Source organism: Bombina bombina, chromosome 1 (assembly GCF_027579735.1).
Source record: "Bombina bombina isolate aBomBom1 chromosome 1, aBomBom1.pri, whole genome shotgun sequence".
NCBI classification, from domain to species: domain Eukaryota; kingdom Metazoa; phylum Chordata; class Amphibia; order Anura; family Bombinatoridae; genus Bombina; species Bombina bombina.
In genome coordinates, this window is record NC_069499.1 from 455,182,438 (window position 1) to 455,209,453 (window position 27,016).

Here is a 27,016-nt window from a genome sequence, read left to right on the forward strand (position 1 = left end):
AGTAATATTCATACATAGTGTGAGAAGTTGTGGTTTGTGATATTTAAACATTAGATTATAAATGAGATGGGATGTCTAGTGTTATTACCTTAAACTGCACAAGAGGTGTGCTTTCTTTCCTTAATGATGTTAATTGGGGGTGGGTCTATCTGGCTATATAAGATGTACATTTGGCATTTGTTTGTATTGAGCCTGAGGAGGGGGTAATTTACCCCGAAACGTTGCTCTTTATGTGCTGCTGCCTACAGTAAAGAAACTTTGATTGAATTGATTCCTGAGTGTCTGCCTAATTTCTTTGACATAAAACTAAATACTTACCTGTAAAATAAACCCCAAGATAGCTGCAATGTAATTAATAATTACATTATAGCTATTTTAGGATTTATATTTATTTTACAGGTAACTTGGTATTTATTTTAGCTAGTTAGAATAGTTATTAAATAGTTATTAACTATTTAATAACTACCTAGCTAAAAGAAATACAAAATTACCTGTAAAATAAATCCTAACCTAAGTTACAATTAAACCTAACACTACACTATCATTACATTAATTAAATAAATTAGCTACAAATAACTACAATTAAATTAAATAAACTAACTAAAGTACAAAAAATAAAAAAATCTAAGTTACAAAAAATAAAAAAAATATGTTACAAACATTTAAAACATATTACAATTTTAAGCTACTTACACCTAATCTAAGCCCCCTAATAAAATAACAAAGCCCCCAAAATAAAAAAATGCCCTACCCTATTCTAAATTAAAAAAGTTCAAAGCTCTTTTACCTTACCAGCCCTTAAAAGGGCCTTTTGCGGGGCATGCCCCAAATAATTCAGCTCTTTTGCCTGTAAAAGAAAAATACAACCCCCCCCCAACATTAAAACCCACCACCCACATACCCCTAATCTAACCCAAACCCCCCTTAAATAAACCTAACACTACCCCCCTGAAGATCATCCTACCTTTAGTCGTCTTCAGCCAGCCGACCCACCGATGGAACCGAAGAGGGGATCCGGAGCGGCAGAAGTCATCATCCAAGGGGCGCTGAAGAAATCTTCCATCTGATGAAGTCATCATCCAGGCGGCGCTGAAGAATTCTTCCATCCGGGCGATGTCATCTTCCAAGCGGCGTCTTCAATCTTCATCCATCCGGAGCGGAGCCATCTTCAGACGAGCCGACGCGGAGCCATCCTCTTCTTCCCGACAGCCAATAGAATGCAAGCTCAATCTGATTGGCTGATTGGATCAGCCAATCGGATTGAACTTCAATCTGATTGGCTGATTCAATCAGCCAATCAGATTTTTCCTACCTTCATTCCGATTGGCTGATAGAATCCTATCAGCCAATCGGAATTGAAGGGACGCCATCTTGGATGACGTCCCTTAAAGGAATATCCATTCGTCGGTAGTCGTCGGGAAGAAGAGGATGGCTCCGCGTCGGCTCGTCTGAAGATGGCTCCGCTCCGGATGGATGAAGATTGAAGACGCCGTTTGGAAGATGACATCGCCCGGATGGAAGAATTCTTCAGCGCCGCCTGGATGATGACTTCATCGGATGGAAGATTTCTTCAGCGCCCCTTGGATGATGACTTCTGCCGCTCCGGATCTCCTCTTTGGTTCCATCGATGGTCGGCTGGCTGAAGACGACTCAAGGTAGGATGATCTTCAGGGGGGTAGTGTTAGGTTTTTTTAAGGGGGGTTTGGGTTAGATTAGGGGTATGTGGGTGGTGGGTTTTAATGTTGGGGGGGGGGGGAGGTTGTATTTTTCTTTTACAGGCAAAAGAGCTGAATTCTTTGGGGCATGCCCCGCAAAAGGCCCTTTTAAGGTCTGGTAAGGTAAAAGAGCTTTGAACTTTTTAATTTAGAATAGGGTAGGGCATTTTTTTTATTTTGGGGGCTTTGTTATTTTATTAGGGGGCTTAGATTAGGTGTAAGTAGCTTAAAATTCTTGTAATATGTTTTAAATGTTTGTAACTTATTTTTTTTATTTTTTGTAACTTAGCTTTTTTATTTTTTGTACTTTAGTTAGTTTATTTAATTTAATTGTAGCTATTTGTAGCTAATTTATTTAATTAATGTAATGATAGTGTTGTGTTAGGTTTAATTGTAACTTAGGTTAGGATATATTTTACAGGTAATTTTGTATTTCTTTTAACTAGGTAGTTATTAAATAGTTAATAACTATTTAATAACTATTCTAACTAGCTAAAATAAATACCAAGTTACCTGTAAAATAAATATAAATCCTAAAATAGCTATAATGTAATTATTAATTACATTGCAGCTATCTTAGGGTTTATTTTACAGGTAAGTATTTAGTTTTAAATAGGAATAATTTAGTTAATGATAGTGTAGTGTTAGGTGTAATTTTAACTTAGGTTAGTTTTTATTTTACAGGTACATTTCTCTTTATTTTAGCTAGGTAGCTATTAAATAGTTATTAACTATTTAATAGCTATTGTACCTAGTTAAAATAAATTGATAGATGCCTGTAAAATAAAAATAAATCCTAAGATAGCTACAATATAATTATTATTTATATTGTAGCTATATTAGGGTTTATTTTAAAGGTAAGTATTTAGTTTTAAATAGGATTAATTTATTTAATAAGAGAAATATTATTTAGATTTATTTAATATTTAAGTTAGGGGGGTTTTAGGGTTAGTGTTAGACTTAGGTTTAGGGGTTAATAATTTTATTACAGTGGTGGCGGTGGGGGGGGCAGGATAGGGGTTAATACATTTATTATAGGTGGCGACGGTGTAGGGGGGGCAGATTAGAGGTTAATAAGTTTAATATAGGTTGCGGCGAGGTCCGGGAGCGGCGGTTTAGGGGTTAAACTATTTATTTAGTTGCGGCGAGGTCAGGGATCAACAGGATAGGGGTTAATTAATTTATTATAGAGGGCGGTGGTATGGGGGGGGGCAGGATAGGGGTTACTAGGTATAATGTAGGTGGCGGCGGTGTCCGGGAGCGGCGGTTTAGGGGTTAATACATTTATAAGAGTTGCGGCGGGGTCTAGGAGCAGCGGTTTAGGGGTTAATAACTTTATTTAGTTCCGGGGGCGCCGGTATAGGGGGTAGAACAGTGTAGTTAGTGTGGGTGCTTAGTGACAGGCTAGCAATAAAGCTGGGAAAAAGCCGAAGAGCAGCGAGATCGGATGAGTGATAACTCTCACAATCTGCTGCTCATCGCCCCGTACTTGGTGCGTGGCTTTTTGACAGCTTTATTGATAACGTAGGCAAAATTTTGCAGGTCCGTGGCGGCGATGGTAGACGAGCTTAGGCAGGCGTATTGAACCGGCGAAGGCAGGAAAAGTAGACGCGTTGATAACTACCCCCCTGTATGTCCATGTATACTTTATTAAGCACAGATTGTTTGGTATAGTATAATAATGCAGTTCTTTATAGACGTTATGTTCTAACATTATTTGAAAGTAATGTATTAACTTAAAGGGACATGAAACTCAAAAATTCTCTTTCATGATTCAGATACAGCATAACATTATAAACAACTTTCAAATTTACTTCTATTATGAAATGAGCTTTGTTCCATTGTTACCCTTTGTTGAAGGAGCAGCAATGAACATTTAGGAGCTAGTGGAACACAATGGGTGAGCCAATGACAGGAGGAATATATGTTCAACAACCAATCAGTGGTTATATCTCAGTAGTGCATTTCTGCTCCTGTTCCTACCTTTGTATGCTTTTTAACAAAGAATATCAAGATAACAAAGCAAATTAGATAATAGAAGTAAACTGGAAAGTTTTTTTAAATGGTATGCTCTATCTCAATGGTTTCAAAGTGTGAGGCGGACGTCCCCATTGTGGCGCTAGAGCATATAAGATGAGGCACTTCACACTATTCTTTGGGAACCACAAACAGCACCTGACTTGGGCAAAACACAGAGAGGTTTTAAGAGCCCACAATGGCACTTGCCATATCGTTGTGTAATAAGGCAAAGGGCAAGATGTAGTGGAAGGAACTGTGGTGAAAATTGCTCAGAGACTGCATTGCATTTGTTGTCTTTATCAGTAATGTAAATTCCCTAAACTAAAGCTAAATATTACAATTTTGTTGAAAAAGTAACTTCAGTTATGGGGGGCAGGCCGACCCTCTAGGAGTGTGAAAACCCCTGCTCTATCTGAATCATGACGAAAACATTGGGGGTTTCATGTTCCTTTATATGCTTCACTATTAATGCAAAAATAAAATTTAGATAAATCAGTGATAACATTTTGCACACTTTGGTTTGCAGTATAAACGTGCAGTTGTTACCACTACAGCTAGTCAGAGTTATGTTTTCTGTTTATTCAGTGCTACTCCCTGCAGCCAATCAGAGGCTTTGGTGCCTATATATCAAGCTCCGGATGGAGTTTGAGGGCCCGTGTTTCTGTTGAGCCTGCAGAGTCGCCAGAAACAGCAGTTATGAAGCAGCGGTCACAAAGACCGCTGCTCCATAACCTGGCCGTCTGCTCTGAGCAGATGGACAGACATCGCCGAAAATCAACCCGATCGAGTACAATCGGGTTGATTGACACCTCCCTGTTGGTGGCCGCGAATCTGCAGTGGGCGGCATTGCACCAGCAGCTGCTCTCCGCATTCAGCGACGTCTGGCGGACCTGATCCGCACTATTAGATCAGGTCCGCCAGACCTTTGATAAATATCCCCCTTTATCTGAGTCATACTGACTGTGATTGGCTGCAGGGAGCAGAATAGCCATATAGAGGAAAATAACAGCCCAATTGGAGCTTTCAGCTAAAGTAGGCTTACTCGTTTATATTGCAAAATAATTCCATGCAAAATAGTTTTGGTGGATGCGTTAAAAGTAAGTAATTGTTTCCATGTTAGAATATTGGATATTTTATCTATTAAATATTTTTTTTCATTAGATGTTTTTGCTAACTATTGTACATAAGTCAATAGGTGTTTTTTTACAGTTTTTGTCCATATCAAGGAATACTTTCTTGCATTCCCTAACAAATGTCCTTGTGATTTCTCTTCTATAATGAGCATCGCACAATATAATCTATGCAAATGCTGCATCTTTAATGAGTTCTGACTTATTTCTTACAGTTCTGAAGATGCAAAAGGTCAACAGAGGAAGGTAAATATTGTGATTCTTAATTCTTTTTACTTTATGAAAACATTTTTTTTTTTCATTTGTATCTAATGTACAAGGTTGTCTGTGATTTTAGTTACCAGCTTTGGTTTCTGTTTTTCCTCTCATCAGTATCAGAATAAGAGATATGCACTTGTGTCTTTTTGCTCAGTCAAATCTATTGAAGAAGGTGTTTGGGGTAAAAAGACAAAAAAATGTTTTTTTTTTAAAATGGATCTACTAAAAAAAAGCAGACAATATTATTATTTACTAAAAGTGACATATTAAGGACAAGTTCATATCCTGTTTTATGGAAATAAATGCATTACAGTTTTGTTTTCAAACTGAGTGCTATTTGTACTGCTTTTATTACTAATGGCTGTTAGTGGCTAGTGAAAGCTATGTAACGTTATTTCTGCTATCATTATAGTCATGGATGCTTCCTTTGCATTTTGTTCGTTTTGTCCCCCATTTTTAATTTATCAGTATGTTTTAGGTGGAATCGGAATCTTCACTGTACTACTTTACCTTGTCTGGAAGATCAAGTAATTGCATTGACTAAAGGGATATTATTATATGCAAAGAATCACCCATAAAATATTTATTTATGGAAAAGAAAACCTGAAATATAAAATATTTACAGTAAAATACATCCAGTGAGGCTGAGGTACCTGTATCATACTTATATAGGGTGAAATCTACTTAAGCATGCAATATTCTGCACATTACTTAAATCAGATCACAAATCCATTTACATCGGTCCCTAATTGGCCACAGCACAGGAAACCAGGAACATGAATTCCACGTGGAATTTTTATAGTGTGAATATATGCTTGTTATTTGCAAAACCTTGTAAAAATGATAGTTGTAAAGGTAATTTAAGCATTTCTTTTCTATGCAGATACAGTTTTTTCAATATAGTGCCAAGTTAGTGATGTATGATACATATATACATAGGTGTGTATATATATATATATATATATATATATATATTTTTATATACATGTGGTCATATGGTAACTAGCGACAAGCGTGTTCCATTTCTCATGGGTATCTGCAGATTTTTTCCAGGGGGCTTGGACAAAAACTAAACTGTTTTATCTGAACACCATAATTTGCATTGCCTTGGCCTAAAAGTTCTGTAACTCAGAGGTCTCTCAAATAGAAGACAACTTATTCAATCCAATATATTTTTCTATGAATATGTTGGCCTCTAAAAGGCATTGCAAAATCAAACAATATTATACAGCCCTCCCATGAGGACAATCCTGAAGTAACATGGATTTATGTAGCATGGAAATTTAAATGATGCTTTATGAATAAAAAATATATTTATGCCGGTATTTATCTCAACAGCACAAAGTCCTTTTACGACAGTTCAGTACCGGTGATGAAAGACTGCAAAAGAGACAGCCAATAAGGAGTACTGATGAAAGTAAGTCATGTACATTGCCTATATTTGTGTTTATTATGCACATTGGATTGCAAATTATTCATATTTCACTTTGGACATATATGAATTACCTAGGAAGGCATAAACAAAACTGAAGCCACTGATTTATGTTCTGATTCTACTTGATCTAACAGTGTTTGTGATAAAATGTGCATCTGAACGGTTTCAATGTGCCAAATGTCATATTCCCTTTGGCTTAGCAGGGAAACAAGTCTCATACACAAATACATTTGCAAAGGTCAGAATGTAACTAAAAGAAAATGGCCTGGTTAAACTGTTGTTACTTCAAATGGTCACACATCATTTTAGAGCAGAACTCTATTTTTCCAGGTCATGTTCTTCGTAAATGCTTTCTGGCCAATAGAGCATATATTGATCTTTCGAGAAGCGGGTTTCCACTCATATGAACTTCCTTTACAAGTTATTCGCTTTTAAATACAGTTTAGTATTTTTGTAGAAACAGTGCAAAATGGTTTAATAAGGACCAGCAAAGGATTTAAATATGATCTGCAAATATATAAAATATAAAACAAACTGAAACTCGGAAGCTCTAAAAAAAATTCGATACATATATGCTTTGCTGATTATGCTACTATGCAGTACATGCTATCTACTTTAGTGTCCTATCAAACTTGCAATTAATGTCTGAGCACCGTCCTCTTCAGTTATTTGTTCTGTGTGTTTGAGTCCCTTTCAGCCAGGTGTCTACAGCCTATGTTCTTGTCACCAAACTCTATGTTGCCATGAACCTCTCACCCAGTTCACAGTTAGCATTCTGTGTATAAAAAACATACTGTGTGTAAAAGGCATCCAAATCTCTCCCTCCTTCTCCGAGAGTTGAAGAGCACAGTACTCTGTGCAACCTGTCACATAGCTACTAAAGAAGAGCAGAGGGAGAGCACTGGAGGGAGAGCAGGTGGGATAGCCTCTGATTGGCTGTGCCATCCACTTACACTAAGTTAAAGGGACACTAAAGACATCTCATGCACTTCCCTCTTATCATGGGTGCTCTGCCATTATGAAATCTAGGTTACATTGAACGTTTATGAAAGAAAGTTGTTGTACATGTGCAAATACGTCAGCACTGGAATGTAGTGAAAGCTAGATTTTAACATGGCACCACACATGACTAGAGGGAGGGGGGGGGGGATATGTGATTTCCTAAACTTTACAATAGAAAGCTAAATTGTTTTGGTTGTTTACTGTCCCATTACTAAATATACAGTACCTTCCAGCAAGGATATAGTTCGTGTTGATATATTAGAAATTATACAAAAAAACTGAACGCAAGTGCACAAAAAAAAGATATAAATAAATAAACTGATACAGTCACCAAATATTCCTTGTGTTTAGATTGCTAATTTATTCTGAATAGATCTTCGTACAAGTACCCTCAAAGGAAAGAGAAAAACAAATACATAGCACTACTTTGTTTCTTTAGATGTTTCCCCTTTAAATATGGAAGCAGATACTCACATTTGACTGAGCTACTATGGCTCTAAGTATGCAGCGTTATAACAATCCCACTGGCAATCTGAATACTCTACACAATATATTTATTAAAAACAATGAATACAAATATTATTAAAAGGGAGTTATAATCATCACATACAGGGTTTTCAAACCGGTAGCACAAATTAGATAACTCTGTCGCTTTGTGTAATCTGCAACTACAGAACCGCAATCACAAGTTCTATTTTCAATACAGAGTTTCAATGTGCTCTTCAATTCAACCAGTATTAGCCCCTTCTGGTGAGGTTCCTCCTACGTATGATGTCATATGTAGGAGGAACGTCACTGGGAGGGGCTAATACTGGTTATGTAATGATTATACCTCCTTTTTAATGATATTTGTATTAATAGTTTTAAGTAAATATATTGTGAAGAGTATCCGGATTGCCATTGAGATTGTTGTAATGCTATAGTATCTCAGTCAAATGTGAGTACCCGTTTCCATGTTTTAAGGGGAAACATCTAATAAAACAAAGTGTCGCTACGTATTTGTTTTTCTCTTTCCTTTGAGGGACTGTAACTTGCAAGAATATCTATTCAGAATAAGTTTGCAGTCTAAACACAAGGACTATTTCGTAACTATCACTTTATTTATATAATTTTTGTGCACTTGTACCCAGTTGTTTTACACATATTTTTGTTTGTATATTTGTGTCATGTAGATGGGGTCTGATATATTATAATTTTATGTTTCAGTATATTAGAAATTGCCAAGTTCAGAATAAAATGTATTTTATTAAATCCAATTATAAAATACTGAAAGTTATAAAATGGGAAATAGGTATTAAATTGTATAATATTAACTGACAAAAATATAAAAAAAAACACATACGTCTTTCCTCACAAGATATATGCTTCTAATATGGCTCATGCACACAAGACCTCATTAAATATTAAAATAAACAACAATAAAATAAAATCAGTAAAAATAAATATATGATGAGACAGTAGCTATATTTTCATTTCATTGATGAAAGCAAAAGGTCTTTTGGGTTGTCTGGGTCTTGGTTATGCTGTCATCTGCTTATTTGTGCCCCTCACTCTCTTTATTTTTGCTTCTAACATATGTATTTGTTTATGGTTTACTATAATTTCTTGTATTCTGGACTTGACTGGACTAGCACCTACTATGTTACTGGTGTCCTATCTTGCATGTTTAACCATATATTTTAAATGAATAATCATGAGGTTGAGTAATGCCTTTAAAGGGACACTTAAGTCAAAATTCAACTTTAGTGATTCAGATAGAGCATGCAGTTTTGAACAACTTTCCAATTACTCCCCTTATCAAAATGTGCTCATTATTTTTATTTGCACAATTTCTGAGGCACCAGATCCTACTGAGCATGTGCATGGGTGCACAGTATATACCTTATATGCATTTTGTGATTGGCTGATGGGTGTCACATGATGCAGAGGGAAAGAAAAATAACTGACTTTGAAATTTGGCAGAAAATAAATCTACTACTGATTTTGATTTGTCTTTTTATTATGCACTTGATGATTATGCAATTATGCTTTGTTTAGTGGTCCTTTAAATTTCGTAACTTTGCGTGTCAATTATTATTTTTTTTTTTTTTTTTTTTTTTATCAGGATTAAAATGTTATTGTTAATGTTATTGTTTTCACAGTTATTGTAATCACCACCATTTACTTTGTGGTTCTGCTTTTAAAAATATTTGCTGTGTTCATAAACTCAACATAAAAATAGCGCTAAATAGATATATATTTAAAATGATTACTGTACAAATATTACACTTTATAGAGCGAGACAAAGATAAATAGAGAGAGAGATATATTAGTTTAATCAGTAGCACTTATATACTCCAGGTTTGTCTTAGATTTTGTTTCTATACCACATTTTGCACCTCCACTCCAACACTAAAAACAAATGTTGATATTCTATGTGCATCATAATTATGGATTATTATCCTGTGTTTTCTCTGCGTCCTTTATTTTTGCTGTATGCCTTGATTACAAGGGGAATTTTTTTAAATTCATTCATTTAACTATTATTATTTTTTTTAAAAAACACATTAATATTTGTTTTTTTTTTTATATTTCTATAGTTCTTTTCAAGGTGTTCTGCATAGACCATACCTACACCACTATCCGCGTTCAAGTTGCAGCTTCAGTGAGAGAAGTGCTGTCTGCTGTGGCTGATAAGCTAGGCACTGGGGAAGGCTTGATACTTGTAAAGATCAGTTCTGCAGGAGGTACTGTTTTGCTATCATTCTCTCCACTCATAGAAAATAATTTAAAAACCCAAGGTTAAACACACAAATAGCACTGGTTTTATAAAAGCGTTTGAGATAATTTCAGTTGATTACAAACAACAGTACAATCCCCCGCTGAGTAAATAGACCAAGCTGGGTGCTGCAACTAGACTGTTACTGTAGACAGCAGCGGAGCTTTATAGGGTAACAGAGCTACCATTTCCCAAAATATTACAGAAATGATAAGCCAGCATTGTGTGGTAAAACTATTTACTTGACAAAAACTGTACTTCACGGTGCACAGTGCCCTTGTTATCAGGTTATTGAACAGACGACTTCGGAAAGCAAATATAATTGCGTTTATAAACTGTGGTTCATGCGCAAACCATACAGGAATTTAGTGATGCTACAAAGTCGCTTTAGTTTTTAACATTGTGTAGACTGTGTGCAAGATCAGTGTGTTTTGAAAATAAGAATAAAGACTACAGACAACATTTATGTGTAAATAAATAAAAACTTTTTCAATGGGTAGTGAATGTTTGTTTGCTATTATATAAGATCCCCAAACTAAGCTAAAGATATTTTGTCTTTGGTTCTTTCTCAGTATAAAAAATATTTAATTCATTTTCTCCTTTTAAAATTTGTTTTACAATAAAGACAAAAGATTCCTTGACTAAAAAAGAAATGGTACTAACAAACGGTCTACAAGTAACTTGGCACTAAGATGATGTTAAGAACAATATTTTCTATTCATTTACTTATTTTATAGTATGTAATACATTATTTTCAACCCTAAAACACACCTGAAATAATAAATAATCTACCTTTCTAATGAATAGACAAGTTGATAAAGTTGCAACTTTATTGTAAAGAGATTTCTCCAGCTGTCGTACTGCCCTCATTCCTTACTGTTAGCTTGAAATACGTTTAGTAGTGTCCTCATGGCGGTAGTCATTTGAGCCAATTGATTACAAAACGAAAGACATAAACATGTTGTATTTTCAGTTAAATGTAAGTGGCACAGACATAGGCCTAGATTCATAGACACTTGTGAGGTTGCCAATGGACCTCGCTTTAGAGGCCAGATCATGTTTGAAATTCATTGAGAGTCGCTTCACATATATTTTAAAAAGCTTTGTTAATGGCTATTCTTGTCATTGACATCTATAGTTGGGTGAGGTGCCAAGTACATGAAATCTTGTACATCAAAAGCAAACAGCTAGCAACAAATTGAAACGTAATATTTACAACCGCACCAATTAGGAAACCAGCTTAAAAAATGGTTTATGTAAATGTTTGCATGTCTGTTTTGTTATGGTAAACTAGTCTTGCTGGTTAGAATGAAAGGTAGATTTAGGGGCTGGCTGTGGCCATTTTGAGTCATTCTAGAGAATAAGGCCTAATTTCCATTGAGGTGCTAAATTGTAGAAACTGGTGATAAAACCATTTATCTCCATTAAAGTCTATGGAGATTTTTTTGTTACCACCAGTTTCCACTCTTTACCACCTCAATGGAAACTAGGCATCAGTTGGGATTTTGTACCTGCATATAGGCCCAACATGCAGAATTCATAAAAAAGATAACTGTATTGCCCTTGGATGGTGTTTTACTAGTTAAAAGTTGACGTTTGTCTCAGGTTGTTTTATTTTGGGCAGGACAGCTATGCACAAGCTTTCTTGGAATTGAAAAATCTGACTCCATGATGAGACTGGGTAGGGAGGAGTTGCATTTAAAAAAAACTATATATAGTTAATAGAATTACTATAATTGATTTTTTTATGTTAAAACTTTGCAATCTTTAAAAACATTTTCATTTTGTAATACTTAATAGATTATTTAGTACAACCTTTAAAACCTATAGAGAGGGATGGATTTTTAGAAGATGTTAACTTTTTTCTAAGCATTTATGTCGGCATAAAAATTCCATACGTTTTCTTCAAATGTGCTCAAAGCCAAAAATATCCTCCAGTAGCTACAAAAATGTAAAATGTGGGGGTCGATCCGATATAAAGCGTCGCCCGCAAAAGCCGGCGACGCCAATAATTGCGCGGATTTGGTATCCTATATACGGCGTAAGCTAGAAGTTACGCCCGTATATTTCTGCCGTCGCCCGCAGTTTTTTGGGCCATAGGCAGGTATACCAAACCCGCGCAGTTTGGTATCCAATATGCAGCGTAAGGACTTACGTGGCGAAAATGGAGAAAACTTACTCCATTTTCACCTCGCCACAAAAAGCAGCCGTAAGAAGCCTTACGCTGACTATTGGAGCCCCGTAACTCCCTAAACTAGCTGCTAAAATAAACCTAACACCTAACGCATGCGCAATGTCTATCTCCCTGTCAACCGCGATCTGCTAAAATAAACCTAACACCTAACGCATGCGCAATGTCTATCTCCCTGTCAACCGCGATCTTCTAAAATAAACCTAACACCTAACGCATGCGCAATGTCTATCTCCCTGTCAACCGCGATCCCCCCCCCCGAAATCCCTAATAAAGTTATTACCCCCTAAAACGCCGCTCCCCGACCCCGCCGCCATATACATAAACTAACCCCCTACTGTGAGCCCCTAAAACCGCCGCCATCTACCTTATCTATCCCGTAATCTGACCCCTTACACCGCCGCCACCTATATAAAAATTATTAACCCCTAATTTAATCTACCTACCCCGCCGCCAGCTATGTTATCTATATTAACCCTAAGTATATTATAGTTAATATAGTTATTACATTATATATATTAACTATATTAACCCTAATTATATTAGGGTTAATATAGTTAATATAGTTACTATAGTATTTATATTAACTATATTAACTCTATCTAACCCTAACACCCCTAACTATATTTATATTACATTAATCTAATTAATTTATAAACTAAAATATTCCTATTTAAATCTAAATACTTACCTATAAAATAAACCCTAAGATAGCTACAATATAATTAATAATTACATTGTAGCTATGTTAGGGTTAATATTTATTTTACAGGTAAATAGTTAATTATTTTAACTAGGTATAATAGATATTAAATAGTTATTAACTATTTAATATCTACCTAGTTAAAATAATTACCCAATTACCTGTAAAATAAATACACCTACACTATCAATAAATGTAATAAACTACAAACATCTATCTAAAAATACAATTAAATTAACTAAACTAAATTACAAAAAAAAACAAACACTAAATTACAAAAAATAAAAAAAAGATTAAAAGATTTTTAAGCTAATTACACCTATTCTAAGCCCCCTAATAAAATAATAAACCCCCAAAATAACAAAACTTCCCTGCCCTATTCTAAATTAAACAAATTTCAAAGCTCTTTACCTTACCAGCCCTTAAAAGGGCCTTTTGTGGGGCATGCCCCAAAGAATTCAGCTCTTTTGCATTCAATAAATACAATCCCCCCCCCCCCATTACAACCCACCACCCACATACCCCTATTCTAAACCCACCCAAACCCCCCTTAAAAAATCCTAACACTACCCCCCTGAAGATCTCCCTACCTTGTCTTCACCACACCGGGCCGAACTCCTGATCCGATCCGGGCGATGTCATCCTCCAAGCGGCAAAGAAGAAATCTTCCTCCGGCGATGTCATCCTCCAAGCGGCAAAGAAGAAATCTTCCTCCGGCGACGTCTTCCTCCAAGCGGCAGCAAAGTCTTCATTCTTCCGGCGGCATCTTCAATCTTCTTTCTTCGCTCCGCCGCCGCGGAGCATCCATCCCGGCCGACTGCTAAACTTGGAATGAGGTACCTTTAAATGACGTCATCCAAGATGGCGTCCGCCGAATTCCGATTGGCTGATAGGATTCTATCAGCCAATCGGAATTAAGTTAAAAAAATCTGATTGGCTGATTCAATCAGCCAATCAGATTCAAGTTCAATCCGATTGGCTGATCCAATCAGCCAATCAGATTGAGCTCGCATTCTATTGGCTGTTCCGATCAGCCAATAGAATGCGAGCTCAATCTGATTGGCTGATTGGATCAGCCAATCGGATTGAACTTGAATCTGATTGGCTGATTCAATCAGCCAATCAGATTTTTTTAACTTAATTCCGATTGGCTGATAGAATCCTATCAGCCAATCGGAATTCGGCGGACGCCATCTTGGATGACGTCATTTAAAGGTACCTCATTCCAAGTTTAGCAGTCGGCCGGGATGGATGCTCCGCGGCGGCGGAGCGAAGAAAGAAGATTGAAGATGCCGCCGGAAGAATGAAGACTTTGCTGCCGCTTGGAGGAAGACGTCGCCGGAGGAAGATTTCTTCTTTGCCGCTTGGAGGATGACATCGCCGGAGGAAGATTTTTTCTTTGCCGCTTGGAGGATGACATCGCCCGGATCGGATCAGGAGTTCGGCCCGGTGTGGTGAAGACAAGGTAGGGAGATCTTCAGGGGGGTAGTGTTAGGATTTTTTAAGGGGGGTTTGGGTGGGTTTAGAATAGGGGTATGTGGGTGGTGGGTTGTAATGGGGGGGGGGGGATTGTATTTATTGAATGCAAAAGAGCTGAATTCTTTGGGGCATGCCCCACAAAAGGCCCTTTTAAGGGCTGGTAAGGTAAAGAGCTTTGAAATTTGTTTAATTTAGAATAGGGCAGGGAAGTTTTGTTATTTTGGGGGTTTATTATTTTATTAGGGGGCTTAGAATAGGTGTAATTAGCTTAAAAATCTTTTAATCTTTTTTTTATTTTTTGTAATTTAGTGTTTGTTTTTTTTTGTAATTTAGTTTAGTTAATTTAATTGTATTTTTAGATAGATGTTTGTAGTTTATTACATTTATTGATAGTGTAGGTGTATTTATTTTACAGGTAATTGGGTAATTATTTTAACTAGGTAGATATTAAATAGTTAATAACTATTTAATATCTATTATACCTAGTTAAAATAATTAACTATTTACCTGTAAAATAAATATTAACCCTAACATAGCTACAATGTAATTATTAATTATATTGTAGCTATCTTAGGGTTTATTTTATAGTTAAGTATTTAGATTTAAATAGGAATATTTTAGTTTATAAATGAATTAGATTAATTTAATATAAATATAGTTAGGGGTGTTAGGGTTAGATAGAGTTAATATAGTTAATATAAATACTATAGTAACTATATTAACCCTAATATAATTAGGGTTAATATAGTTAATATATATAATGTAATAACTATATTAACTATAATATACTTAGGGTTAATATAGATAATATAGCTGGCGGCAGGGTAGGTAGATTAAATTAGGGGTTAATCATTTTAATAGAGATGGCGGCGGTGTAAGGGGCTTACATTAGGGGTTAATAATTTTAATATAGATGGCGGCGGTGTTAGGGGCTCACTTTAGGGGGTTATAGATATAATATAGCTGGCGGCGGGGTACGGGAGCGGCGGTTTAGGGGTTAATAACTTTATTAGGTTGCGGCGGGGTAAAGGAGCGGCGGTTTAGGGGTTAATAGCTTTTTTATTGTTAGGCTAGTGAGGGGGGATAGCGGATAGAGGGTTAGACAGTGCGGGCTATGTTAGGGAGGCGGGTTAGACAGTGCGGGCTATGTTAGGGAGGCGTGTTAGACAGTGCGGGTGTTTTAGACTTTAGTCAGGTTTTATAGGCGCCGGCAGATTCTAACGTGCCGCAAGTCACTGGCAACGCCAGAAATTTGTACTTACGCAGATTTCTGGACATCGCTGGTTTGTGAGACTTACGGCACGTTAGCATCTGACGGCGACTTATATGGGATGGCTCGAGTTGCGAGCTGAAACTGCGGGCGACGCCGGTCTCCTCGCTTGCGCCGCAAACTGCGATCGATATCGGATCGCGCCCGTGTTGTGTATTGATTTTTTATAAGCAAAATACCAACACCACAGCATATTTTTCCAGCAACATAACATAAAAACGACATTAAATGCTCAGAATATACAATTTCTTGTAGAAAACTAAACAATAAGCACCATTATTACCAGCATAACCATGGCAACCTCTGTACTAAGGAGACAGCTAGTGTTAACATGCAATAATCACTAGGCCTTATAACACACTTTCACAACTATATATTGTGCCAAAAACATCTAATAACAATCAAGTAATAAACACGGAATGAAAAATAAATGCCATATTTTAGCAGTTTAACCTCCAAGTTGGAAAGCTCTTTGCGCTGTTACTCTTAAATAGACAGTAAAGTCACTATGTTTATATAGCAGTGTCAAGAAAACTACATCATGCTTAGATATGCACTTACAATCCTCACTTAACCTGTCCTATATTATGCTCTGACGATGCTAACAAAGAAAGTGCTTAAACATGTAATAAAATAATTTCAGCTAGATAGCGAGTTTTGAACGCTATAGGGATTTTAACGACCGCCACAAAAGCGGAGTTATTTCACCTCCCTATAGTGCTGCTATTACAAGTTTTTAAAAAGCAGGCTTGTGCGGGCAATATGGTTGTGTTGAGCTCCATACCGCACCGAAATCAAGCGCTGCTTTGATGTGCTCCTGCACGATTTCCCCATAGACATCAATGGGGAGAGCCGGCAAAAAAAAAAGCCTAACACCTGCAATCGCGGAATGAAAAGCTCCGTAACGCACCCGCATTGATGTCTATGGGGAAAGAAAAAGTTACTTTGAAACCTAACACCCTAACATAAACCCCAAGTCTAAACACCCCTAATCTGCCACCCCAGACATTGCCACCATCTACATACAGTTATTAACCCCTAATCTGCCGCCCCCGATATCACCGCCACCTACATACAGTTATTAACCCCTAAACTGCCGCCCCCAACATCGCCGCCACCTACATAAAACTGTTAACCCCTAATCTGCCGCTCCCAATGTAGCCGCCACTATACTAAAGTTATTAACCCCTAAACCTCTGGCCTCCCCCATCACTACCATTAAATAAATCCATTAACCCCTAAGCCTAACACCCCCTAACTTTAACATAATTAAAATAAAGCTAAACTAAAGTTACAATTACTACCTAAATAATAACTATTTTAAACTAAATACATACTTACCTGTAAAATAAAACCTAAGCTAGCTACAATATAACTAACTAATAGTGTTTGCGATGAGGGCGGCGGTTTAGGGGTAAATAGGTTTATTATAGTGGCGACGATGTCGAGGAGCGGCGGAATAGGGGTTAATACATTTTAATAGTGGCGGTGATGTCCGGAGCGGCAGATTATGGGTTAATAAATTTATTATAGTGTTTGCGATACGGGAGGGCCTCGGTTTAGGGGTTAATAGGTAGTTTATGGGTGTTAGTGTACTTTTTAACACTTTAGTTATGAGTTTTATGTTACAGCTTTGTAACGTAAAACTCATAACTACTGACTTTAGATGGCGTTACGGATCTTGTGGTTATTGAGTGTACCGCTCACTTTTTGCCTCCCAGGCAAACTCGTAATACTGACGCTATGGGAGTCCCATTGAAAAAGGACTTTTTTAAAAGTACGGTACTGACGTTGCGTGACTGGCTAAAAGGTGTGCGGTAAACCTATACTGACAAGACTTGTAATAGCAGCGTTAGCGAAAATGAAGCGTTATGGGCCATAACAATGCTATTTGACTCATAACGCAAAACGTGTAATATAGCTGTTTATTTGCTAAAACAAAACACTAGTCCTTATGTTATGAAATAATATTTAATAACAGAAGGACTGGGGAGGCTAGAGAGGCTGAAGATGCTCTAGGGAGCCTTAATAAAAACATATTGCACTTGCTCTACAGTTAGCACACCACTTGTAATCTAGGCAAGGGTGTTTACTGTCCCTTTAATATAAGTGCAATGAGACTTTCAAACAATAGACACACACATATACACATGCAGAGTCACCATTTGCCTGGGTCCACCCCATCCAGATCTTTTATCTCTGCTTCTGGACCAAGTAAACAGTACCCACTCACTGTTATTCTTTGCCCCAGACTAATCAGTTGCACCTGCCGCTCAGGCCCTAGCCAAGCCCCTTACACCCAATAAAAATGTTGGGAAGTGTGCTAAATTATTTATAGTGTATGTGTACATTGGAATAAATTCAATACAACTTGTCTGTGAAACTAATATTTTCCTAAAAAACAATTAACAACATTGCAAAAAGAAAAAATTGGAAATCAGAAAGATTTGTACCTTTGTCACTGCTACAAGTAGCGATACAAGGATACCAGCATCTCAAAAGCACCATCAAAACATTACTTAAAAAAAACTCTATAATAAATAGTCACTCTTACATATAAAGAAAAGACAACTTGAAATAGTTAAAGAAGAAAATATATATATATATGTATATAAAACGGACAAACTCATATGATTTGAAATAATGAGACTCAATCAGAAGATGAGACTCTCCAGAAGGGCAATAGATTGATTATGAATTCTGCATGCTTGAACAAGGTTCCACGATTGAAGTGGGAAATATTATGTATTGTGACTCTATTGTGACTATGGAGCAGATTTAAGGGCAAATGCCCATATTGGTTGCAGGTTTGCTCATACGAGCTTTCAACTAATATTTATGAAGCAGCAGTTTAATCATCTCCTTCCTAAACCCTTTCCAGCACCTCAGAGGAGGCAAACTAAAATAACCTTGGATTGATCCAACCAGGGTGATTGACAAGCCCTGCTGTTGCACAATTGGTTGCGCAAGAGCAGGAGGACAGCATAGTACAAGAGTCCAGTAAGCGAATGCTTCCTGCAATTTGCAATGTCAGACTGACAGGTTCACTACCTGTGAACCTTGTCCATTCGGATGATTATAAATCTTCCTTTATCTATGTTTATGGCAGGAACACCCACTAAAAAAGACTTGCAAAAGATAGGTAAAGTGAGCCCAATGAACTTTGGACATGGCCTTGTCTTAACAATGAGGCACTTGTCTATTTATCTAGCCTGTTATCCACAAAGCTTATTATGTTAAAAATTCTAAATACACCTAACGTATAGATAATCCAATTGTGTTTATACTTTTAGAAAAAGTGGTTCTAAAACCCAATGATGTATCTGTGTTTACAAGTCTCAGTATAAATGGACGCTTGTTTGCCTGCCCACGGGATCAGTTTGATTCTCTGGTAAGTCTGTTTGCTTATTTGATTTGCCTAAAATTCTTTACTAGCCTACTGAGAAGTAAATCTACTGCCTTACTTTATTAAATGAGACCACAAAAGATTTTCTATGATTGTTTATTAAAAGCATCAGTTTCCTGTGCTGAATAATAATTATTTGTTTAAATGCTTAAGGGCGTGTCCCTGTATACTGAAAGAGCTACGGGTGCTCCTTATTACACTTACACTGTTAGTTTCAAATACAATTTAGACATACATTTTATGTATAAAATATTTTAAGGATACATTTCTGCTCTTTTGTATACATAATTCTTTAAATATCCATTTAACACAAGCAGCTTTTATTGCATAGCACATTTATAAATGTATTTTAGTAGTAAACATGACATCTGAGCTTGTGTGTAATTATAGAAGAAAACAAATACAAACTAAGTGTAACTAGTGCGCAGCTCCTCAGCGAATCTGCCAAGCAGACTAGTGTATGATATGCAGTTACTATTGGTGAGACAAAGGAGCAGTGACATGTGAGTTACCTGTTATGATAAAAGTTTATGAAATACGGACAACAATAAAACTTAACTATCAAAACATTAGTAAATCTGGACAATATGTGAAAATTTTGCACTCCAGTTATTTGACTTTTTGTGTAAACTTTTTATTGATTTTTTTTTTCCAGTTTATCACACATTCCATAATAATGTTAAAAATGTTAGTTATGTTTTATGTTTTCTTTTATTCAGTTGTATTAATGACCCTATTAAATTGATAATGTCATTTCCTTTCTGTTGAGCCCATCAATTCTAAATTGTTGCATCATTCAATGAAGCATTGATTTGTTAAAACTCAACAGTGCACTAAACAGAGTAGAATTAAATAATTGACAAATATGCAATAAAAAGATAAATGTAATAGCTCTTACTTTGAATTTGAAATGAACGGTAGAATATTTTTTAGCCAATTACAAATTGAATCCAATTTCCCCCCTCACCCTGTATTATGTGACAGTCATGAGCCAATCACAAAATGCATATACATCTATAGTGTGCACTGTTGCATATGCTCAGTAGGAGCTAGAGCCTCAGAAATTGTGCATATAAAAACCGTGTGCATTTTTTAATAATGGAAGTATATTGGAAAGTTATTGTATTACCGCTGCGGAATCTGTTGGCGCTCTACAAATAACCGATAACAATAATAATAATAATTGTACTGTTGAACTAATATTCATGTGCTCAGTCTAATCTAAAAACATGTAAAAATAAGTGTAGCTTACAGACTGCATCATTCTTCAGGTGTGAGTTACACTCAGAACATGTAAAGATTAATATTTCTGGTAATATAGGAAAAGAAAAGGACTCATTAAATGTATAAAATAAAGTTTGCAAGTAATGTGCTTTTATTTATAATTGTTTATATATATATATATATATATATATATAGACACATACATACATACATATATATATATATATATATATATACATATATACACATACATACATACAAATACTGGTGTTCAATAGTTTGGGGTCACTTAGACATTTCCTTATTTTCCATGAAAACATACTTGAAGTGAGTTTGAATAGGAAATATAGTCATTGACAAGGTTAGGAATAATTAATTTTAAGTGTCCTTCAAACTTTGCTTTCCTCATGTGCAGCTATTACAGCCTTGCAGACCTTTGACATTATAGTTGACAATTTGTTGAGATAATCTGAAGACATTTCACCCAATGCTTCGTGTGTCCAATACACCTTTTTCAAATCTTCTTCTCCAGTGTCTGTGTTCTTTTGTCCATCATAATATTTTCTTTTTATTGCCCAGTCTAAAATAAAGCATTTTCTTTGCAACTCTGCCTAGAAGGCCAGCATCCCAGAGTCACCTCTTCACTGTTTACACTGAGACTAGTGTTTTGCAGGTACTATTTAATGAAGCTGCCAGTTGAGGACGTGTGAGGCACCTGTTTCTCAAACTAGACAGACTAATGTATTTGTCCTGTTGCTCAGTTGTGCACCAGGGCCTCCTACTACTCTTTCTATTCTGGTTAGAGCCTGTTCTGTGAAGGGAGTAGTACACAGCGTTGTACAAGATCTTCAGTTTCTTGAATGGCATAGTCTTCATTTCTCAGAACAAGAATAGATTGACAAGTTTCAGAAGAAAGCTATTTGTTTCTGGCCATCTCAAGCCTGTAATTAAACCCACAATTGCTGATGCTCTAGATCAGTGTTTTTCAACCAGTGTGCCATGGCAGAGAGAGATCCTCAGGTATGCCACGGCAGACTGACAACAGTGTGACATATTTTTTAAACTTTGCTTGTTTTTACTCCCAGTGCAGGGGTAGTTTGTAGGAGGCATGGCATAACAGCACAATACATACAGTATGTGTGTGTTTGTGTGTATGTATATATATATGTGCTGTATTAGGCTACAATGTGTGATTTTTTTTAAATTTTGGGATGGTGGTGTGCCACAGGATTTTTTAATGTAAAAAAGTGTGCCACGGCAAAAAAAAAAGGTTAAAAATCACTGCTCTAGATACTCAACAAGTCTTTGAAGTTGTATTACTTATTTAATCAGCACAATTATCAGCTGTGCTGATATAATTGTAAAAGGGTTTTCTAATGATCAATTAGCCTTTTCAAATTATAGACTTAGATTAGCAAACACAACATGCCATTGGAACACAGGACAGATGGTTGCTGATAATGGGCCTCTGTATGCCTATGTAGATATTCCATTAAAAATCATCCATTTCCAGCTACAGTATTTATTTACAACATTAAGAATCTCTTAACTGTATTTCTTAACAATTTGATGTTATTTTAATTGACAAAAAGATTTGCTTTTCTTTTGAAAATAAGGAAATGTCTAAGTGACCCCAAACGTTTGAACGCCAATGTGTGTATGTAAATATATATTTGTATATAGAGATATATAGATATATATATATATATATATATATATATATATATATATATATATATATATATATATATATCATAATAGATTAAAACAGCAATATTTGAACCATAAAATATTACTAGTTACTTTAAAAAAAGAACAAAGACTTTGTCTTCTACTGTAGACACCACTGCCAGAACAGGAAGGACCATCCTCTGGAACTATGTCCACTTTTGAACTTATGAGCTCAAAAGACTTAGCTTACCAGATGACCATTCATGACTGGGATCTGTTCAACTGTGTACATGAGGTATGTATAAATTACACATGCAACTTGCTATTAAACCTAATTTGGATTGTAATGTTTTTTTTATATATATAAATATATAAAGTGTTTCTTAAAGGGAGACTCTACTTAGACTTATTTTTTCTGGCATCAATTGAAAAAGCAGATTTAAACATGCTGGCATTTTGGCCTGAAAAAAATATAAAAGTACAAACATTTAGATTTAATCTAATGTGTCAGTATCAGTTATGCATAGGGTGACCATATTGCCGCTTTAAAAAGGGACACATACGAAAAATACATATGGCAGGGCTGTTTTCAGAGCTGTTTAAAGACATGTTTTGTATAAGAACCCTGACATATGTATTTTTCATATGTGTCCCTTTTTAAAGCGGCAATATGGTCACCCTAGTTATGCACTTCCTGATAATGTTCACTGGTTTATAGGTACTTCCTACTAGTGTATTAACAGGAAGTACCTATCAGCCAATAAGTATTTATAGGAAAGATCTATCAGCCAAAAAGAGTTAGCATGAAGGACATAACTAACACAGCTGTATCAGTTTAAATTTAAAAAAATACTACACATTTTTCAACCAAATTTGACAAAATCTACATAATTAAATTCTTCTCTTTAATACTGATGACAGAACATTTAGGAGTGCATTGTCCCTTTAATGGTATGCAGTTGTTACAAGAGAATAATGTGCATCTAAACAATACTTTATTTTCATACAATACTTTTATGTTTTTAATTACCTATACATTTAACAGGAGCCTCATCTGTGCTGGCAAATAATCAAAAATATGTACTGGTTGTGTATAATATGTATCTGAACACAGTGTGTTAAACAGCAGCAGATATCATGAGGTTAATAATTGATTAGCATTTATTGCAATGGTAGTGGGACTAATCACTTTGTGATATCTATTGTGAACATGTATGTGGCCATTTTCCTGGGCATTGCTCTCTTTTGACAAGCACTAGTTTAATCATGGCTGTACAATGCATTGCTTAAATGCTCAAAATTGTCCTACAATATTTAACAATGGATTTAGATACAAATAAAAACAAATGTTCTACAAAATATCTTACCATACTATTAACATGTAATAAATATCTGTCAATTCAAAATGTGATTGTTTATTAGATATGTTCTTGGCAAAAAAATTTGATTCGGTTCGGATCGATTCGGAATTTTTCGAATTTCGGTTCGGATCGATTCGAATTCGGAAAATTTTTAATCGATTCGGTTCGGATTCATTTCGGATTCATTCGGATTCGAAGAAATTCGGCTGGATTCGGTTCGATTCGGTTCAGAAATTCAGAATTTCGGTAAGTGTTAGGTGGGATTAGACTAGTATTATGTACTGTATATTAGGTGTAACCCATAGCAGAGTGATATAACCTAATATACTGTACAATACTAGTGTAATCCATGGCCATCTGAATTTACCGAATAAATCCGAACTAATTCAGATTTATTCGGTAAATTCGGCAGTATTTTAATTCGGAAATTCGGTTCTATCCGAATCTCCGAATTTGCCGAATTTCCGAATCGATCCGAAACGAATTGCACATATCTATTGTTTATGTGTATTAGCTTTCGTTTCTTACTTTCACTTTTCAAACTGTGAACTGATATAATATTACACGGTATGAGTAGTTATCATGTAAAACTGGCATAATGTATCTGGTAGGCAAAATGTAACCATTTACACAAATGAAATAAAGAATGTAAGCATTTTATTGAGGATTTTAGACTGAGCTTTAACAAGAGTTTAAATTTTGGAATTTGACCACTACCAGAAAACAATAACAACCTTAATTCCGAAATGTATTGTTTCCCCTTATCTATTTGCCTCATTTCTTGTTTATTTTAAACACATTTTAAAACAATAAATAAATAAAAATAAATACTTAAAAAAAAACTTCAGTACAGTCCATATTGTTACTAGCACGTTACCCTTCTGTAGATCTCATACAAAGCTGCAAATTTTGTACTAGAGATATTTAAATAATAATCTCCACGTCTTAGTTGTGTAGGTTAATCACTTGTATAGACAAACAACAATTAATACCGTATTTCTATATTGTTTCCTTTTAGTTGGAGCTCATATATCACACATTTGGAAGACACAATTTTAAAAAAACAACAGCAAATTTGGACCTCTTTCTGAGACGTTTTAATGAAATCCAGTTCTGGGTTGTGACAGAAATTTGCCTGTGCCCTCAGCTCAGCAAGCGCGTTCAACTGCTAAAGAAATTTATTAAGATTGCGGCCCAGTAAGTACTTTATGACAATTTAAAAAAATAGGGGAGAAAAAAAGCACTATTTTATATTCTAAGTGGATTTCACTTTTGTACATTAGTCTTTTATGATTTATTATAGCCTTTGCTGCAAGGATACTTTTTAATAAAGGTATAATGTAATGAAATACTTTTCAGGTCCACTAGAAAATGTTTTTTATTTTTTTATTATTTTTTATTTTTTCCTTAGACTGGTCTGTCTATGTATCCACAGTAGGATTCCATAGGGCAGCAGCATGACCTCTGACAGCCTGGTATTGCTCTCCTATTGCTGGACTATTTAATCCCGCTGCTAAGATGGTTGCTTTTTTCCTTCTGAATTCCTTTTTCCTCTCAGCGTCTGCTTTTTAAAAATGTTAAAGGTGTTTTTCTCAACCGTTTATAGCTTGAAAAAGCAGCAGGGCACGAAAAGAAACAAAAATCCTTTAAAGAAATACATTTCAAAACGTGTTCACCTCAACAGTAGGATTCAGGAAAATACTTAATTACTCTCAATTAAAAATATAACAATCTCCAAAGACAATAAAAGAAAAAAAAGAAAAGAATAACAACTTAAAGACAAATGTAAAAGTACAAGGGAAACAAAGACAGCAGAAATGCATTGATGTGCTAAACACACAAAAAAACCAGAGCAGCTAACATTGTCTGTTTAACCTTCTAATGTGCTTAATTTGGCCTCATAAAAACAGAGTAATTGTTGCCTTATTATGTTATAAGACTTGCAGTGCTAAAAATACAAAAAAAAAAAAGCTTAAAGGGCCACTAAACCCAAAATCTTTCTTTCATGATTAAGATAGAGAATACAAATTTAAACAACATTACAATTTACTTCTATTATGTATTTTGCTTCATTTTTTAGATATCCATAGTTGAAGAAAAAGCAATGCACATGGGTGAGCCAATCATACGAGGCTTCTATGTGCAGCAACCAATCAGCAGCTATCTAGATATGCTTTTCAGCATAGAATATCAAGAGAATAAAACAAATTAGATAATAGAAGTAAATTAGAAAGATGTTTAAAATTGCATTCTCTTTCTAAATCATGAAAGAAAAAAATGTGAGTTTCATGTCCCTTTAAAGTGCCTTGTGGTGCTTGGGATTTCCATCTAGAGTTCTTGAAGAACAAATTTAGCTAGACAAAAGCTCTTTTGGCACAAATCATTTTTTTTTTTTTAAGGAGAGTCAATATGAGAAATATTTATTTAATATTTATATTTCTCCCTGTCATATTTTCTCCTGATCCTGTTCACTCATTTCTAATGATGTCATACGAAGAGGTCATTGATAGGTTAACCAAACTTGTTGTCATGGTAGCAGAAGATTTTTATATATTTTTTTTACTGCTCTATCTTTTCTGATAAAATGTAATGAAAATCTGAATAGTATTTGACTGGAAACTTTCTTCTTCTAAAACCCAGCGCGGTCACAGACTAAACTATGTGAGGGGGAAATAAAAAAAATATTTTATATATATATATATATATATATATATATATATATACACACACACACAATGTGTATTTAGATATTAATATAGATGCATACACATATGAATGTATATTGATTAAAATATTTATAACATGACAGATAGATATAGATCCTGTACACACACACACAAATATATATATATAGTTGTTATTTTGTTGGGGATTTTAAGTTTGTTTGCTCGGGACAGCACTGAGAACATTATATACAGCACAGAACTCTTGGACATTGAATCTCAGTGTTTAAAGAATGCTTACAGCAACTTTCGGGTCACCCAGGGAATTGTCACATTGCCGTGGTTCTCAGAACAAAGTCTGCCAACAGGAAGTGCCCGGCGGCGAGAATGTAAATAAAGGAATGGAAAACGTGGAGGTATCTGTAATAGGCTATTCGACATCCCCCATTGGGTTTCATTAACCAGCATTCTTCTTGCTAATGTACGGTCTATAGCGAATAAGATGGATGAACTCAGGCTCCGGATCACCTCACAAAAGAGAATTAGAGACTGTAACGTAATGATCCTTACAGAAACATGGCTCAATAATAGCATTCCCAATAATGCTATTGAGCTAGAAGGCCATGTTGTTTTCAGTTTTGGCAGAATGGCTGAAGACTCTGGTAAGACCAAAGGCGATCGTTTATGCATTTATGTAAATCAAGCTTGGTGCACAAACACTGTAATCACTG

The 27,016-nt window shown here is 35.5% G+C and overlaps 1 protein-coding gene across 1 annotated transcript in view; it reads left to right on the forward strand.

Annotated features, from left to right (window-relative positions):
• LOC128645442 (rap guanine nucleotide exchange factor 4-like) overlaps positions 1-27,016 on the forward strand; it is a 388,555-nt gene that overhangs the window by 287,409 nt on the left and 74,130 nt on the right. The window contains exons 17-22 of the mRNA XM_053698451.1: positions 5,080-5,110; positions 6,461-6,539; positions 10,139-10,285; positions 19,254-19,351; positions 22,431-22,556; positions 24,641-24,819. Coding sequence (XP_053554426.1) covers positions 5,080-5,110; positions 6,461-6,539; positions 10,139-10,285; positions 19,254-19,351; positions 22,431-22,556; positions 24,641-24,819 — 660 coding nt within the window. The remainder of the gene's footprint in view (positions 1-5,079; positions 5,111-6,460; positions 6,540-10,138; positions 10,286-19,253; positions 19,352-22,430; positions 22,557-24,640; positions 24,820-27,016) is intronic.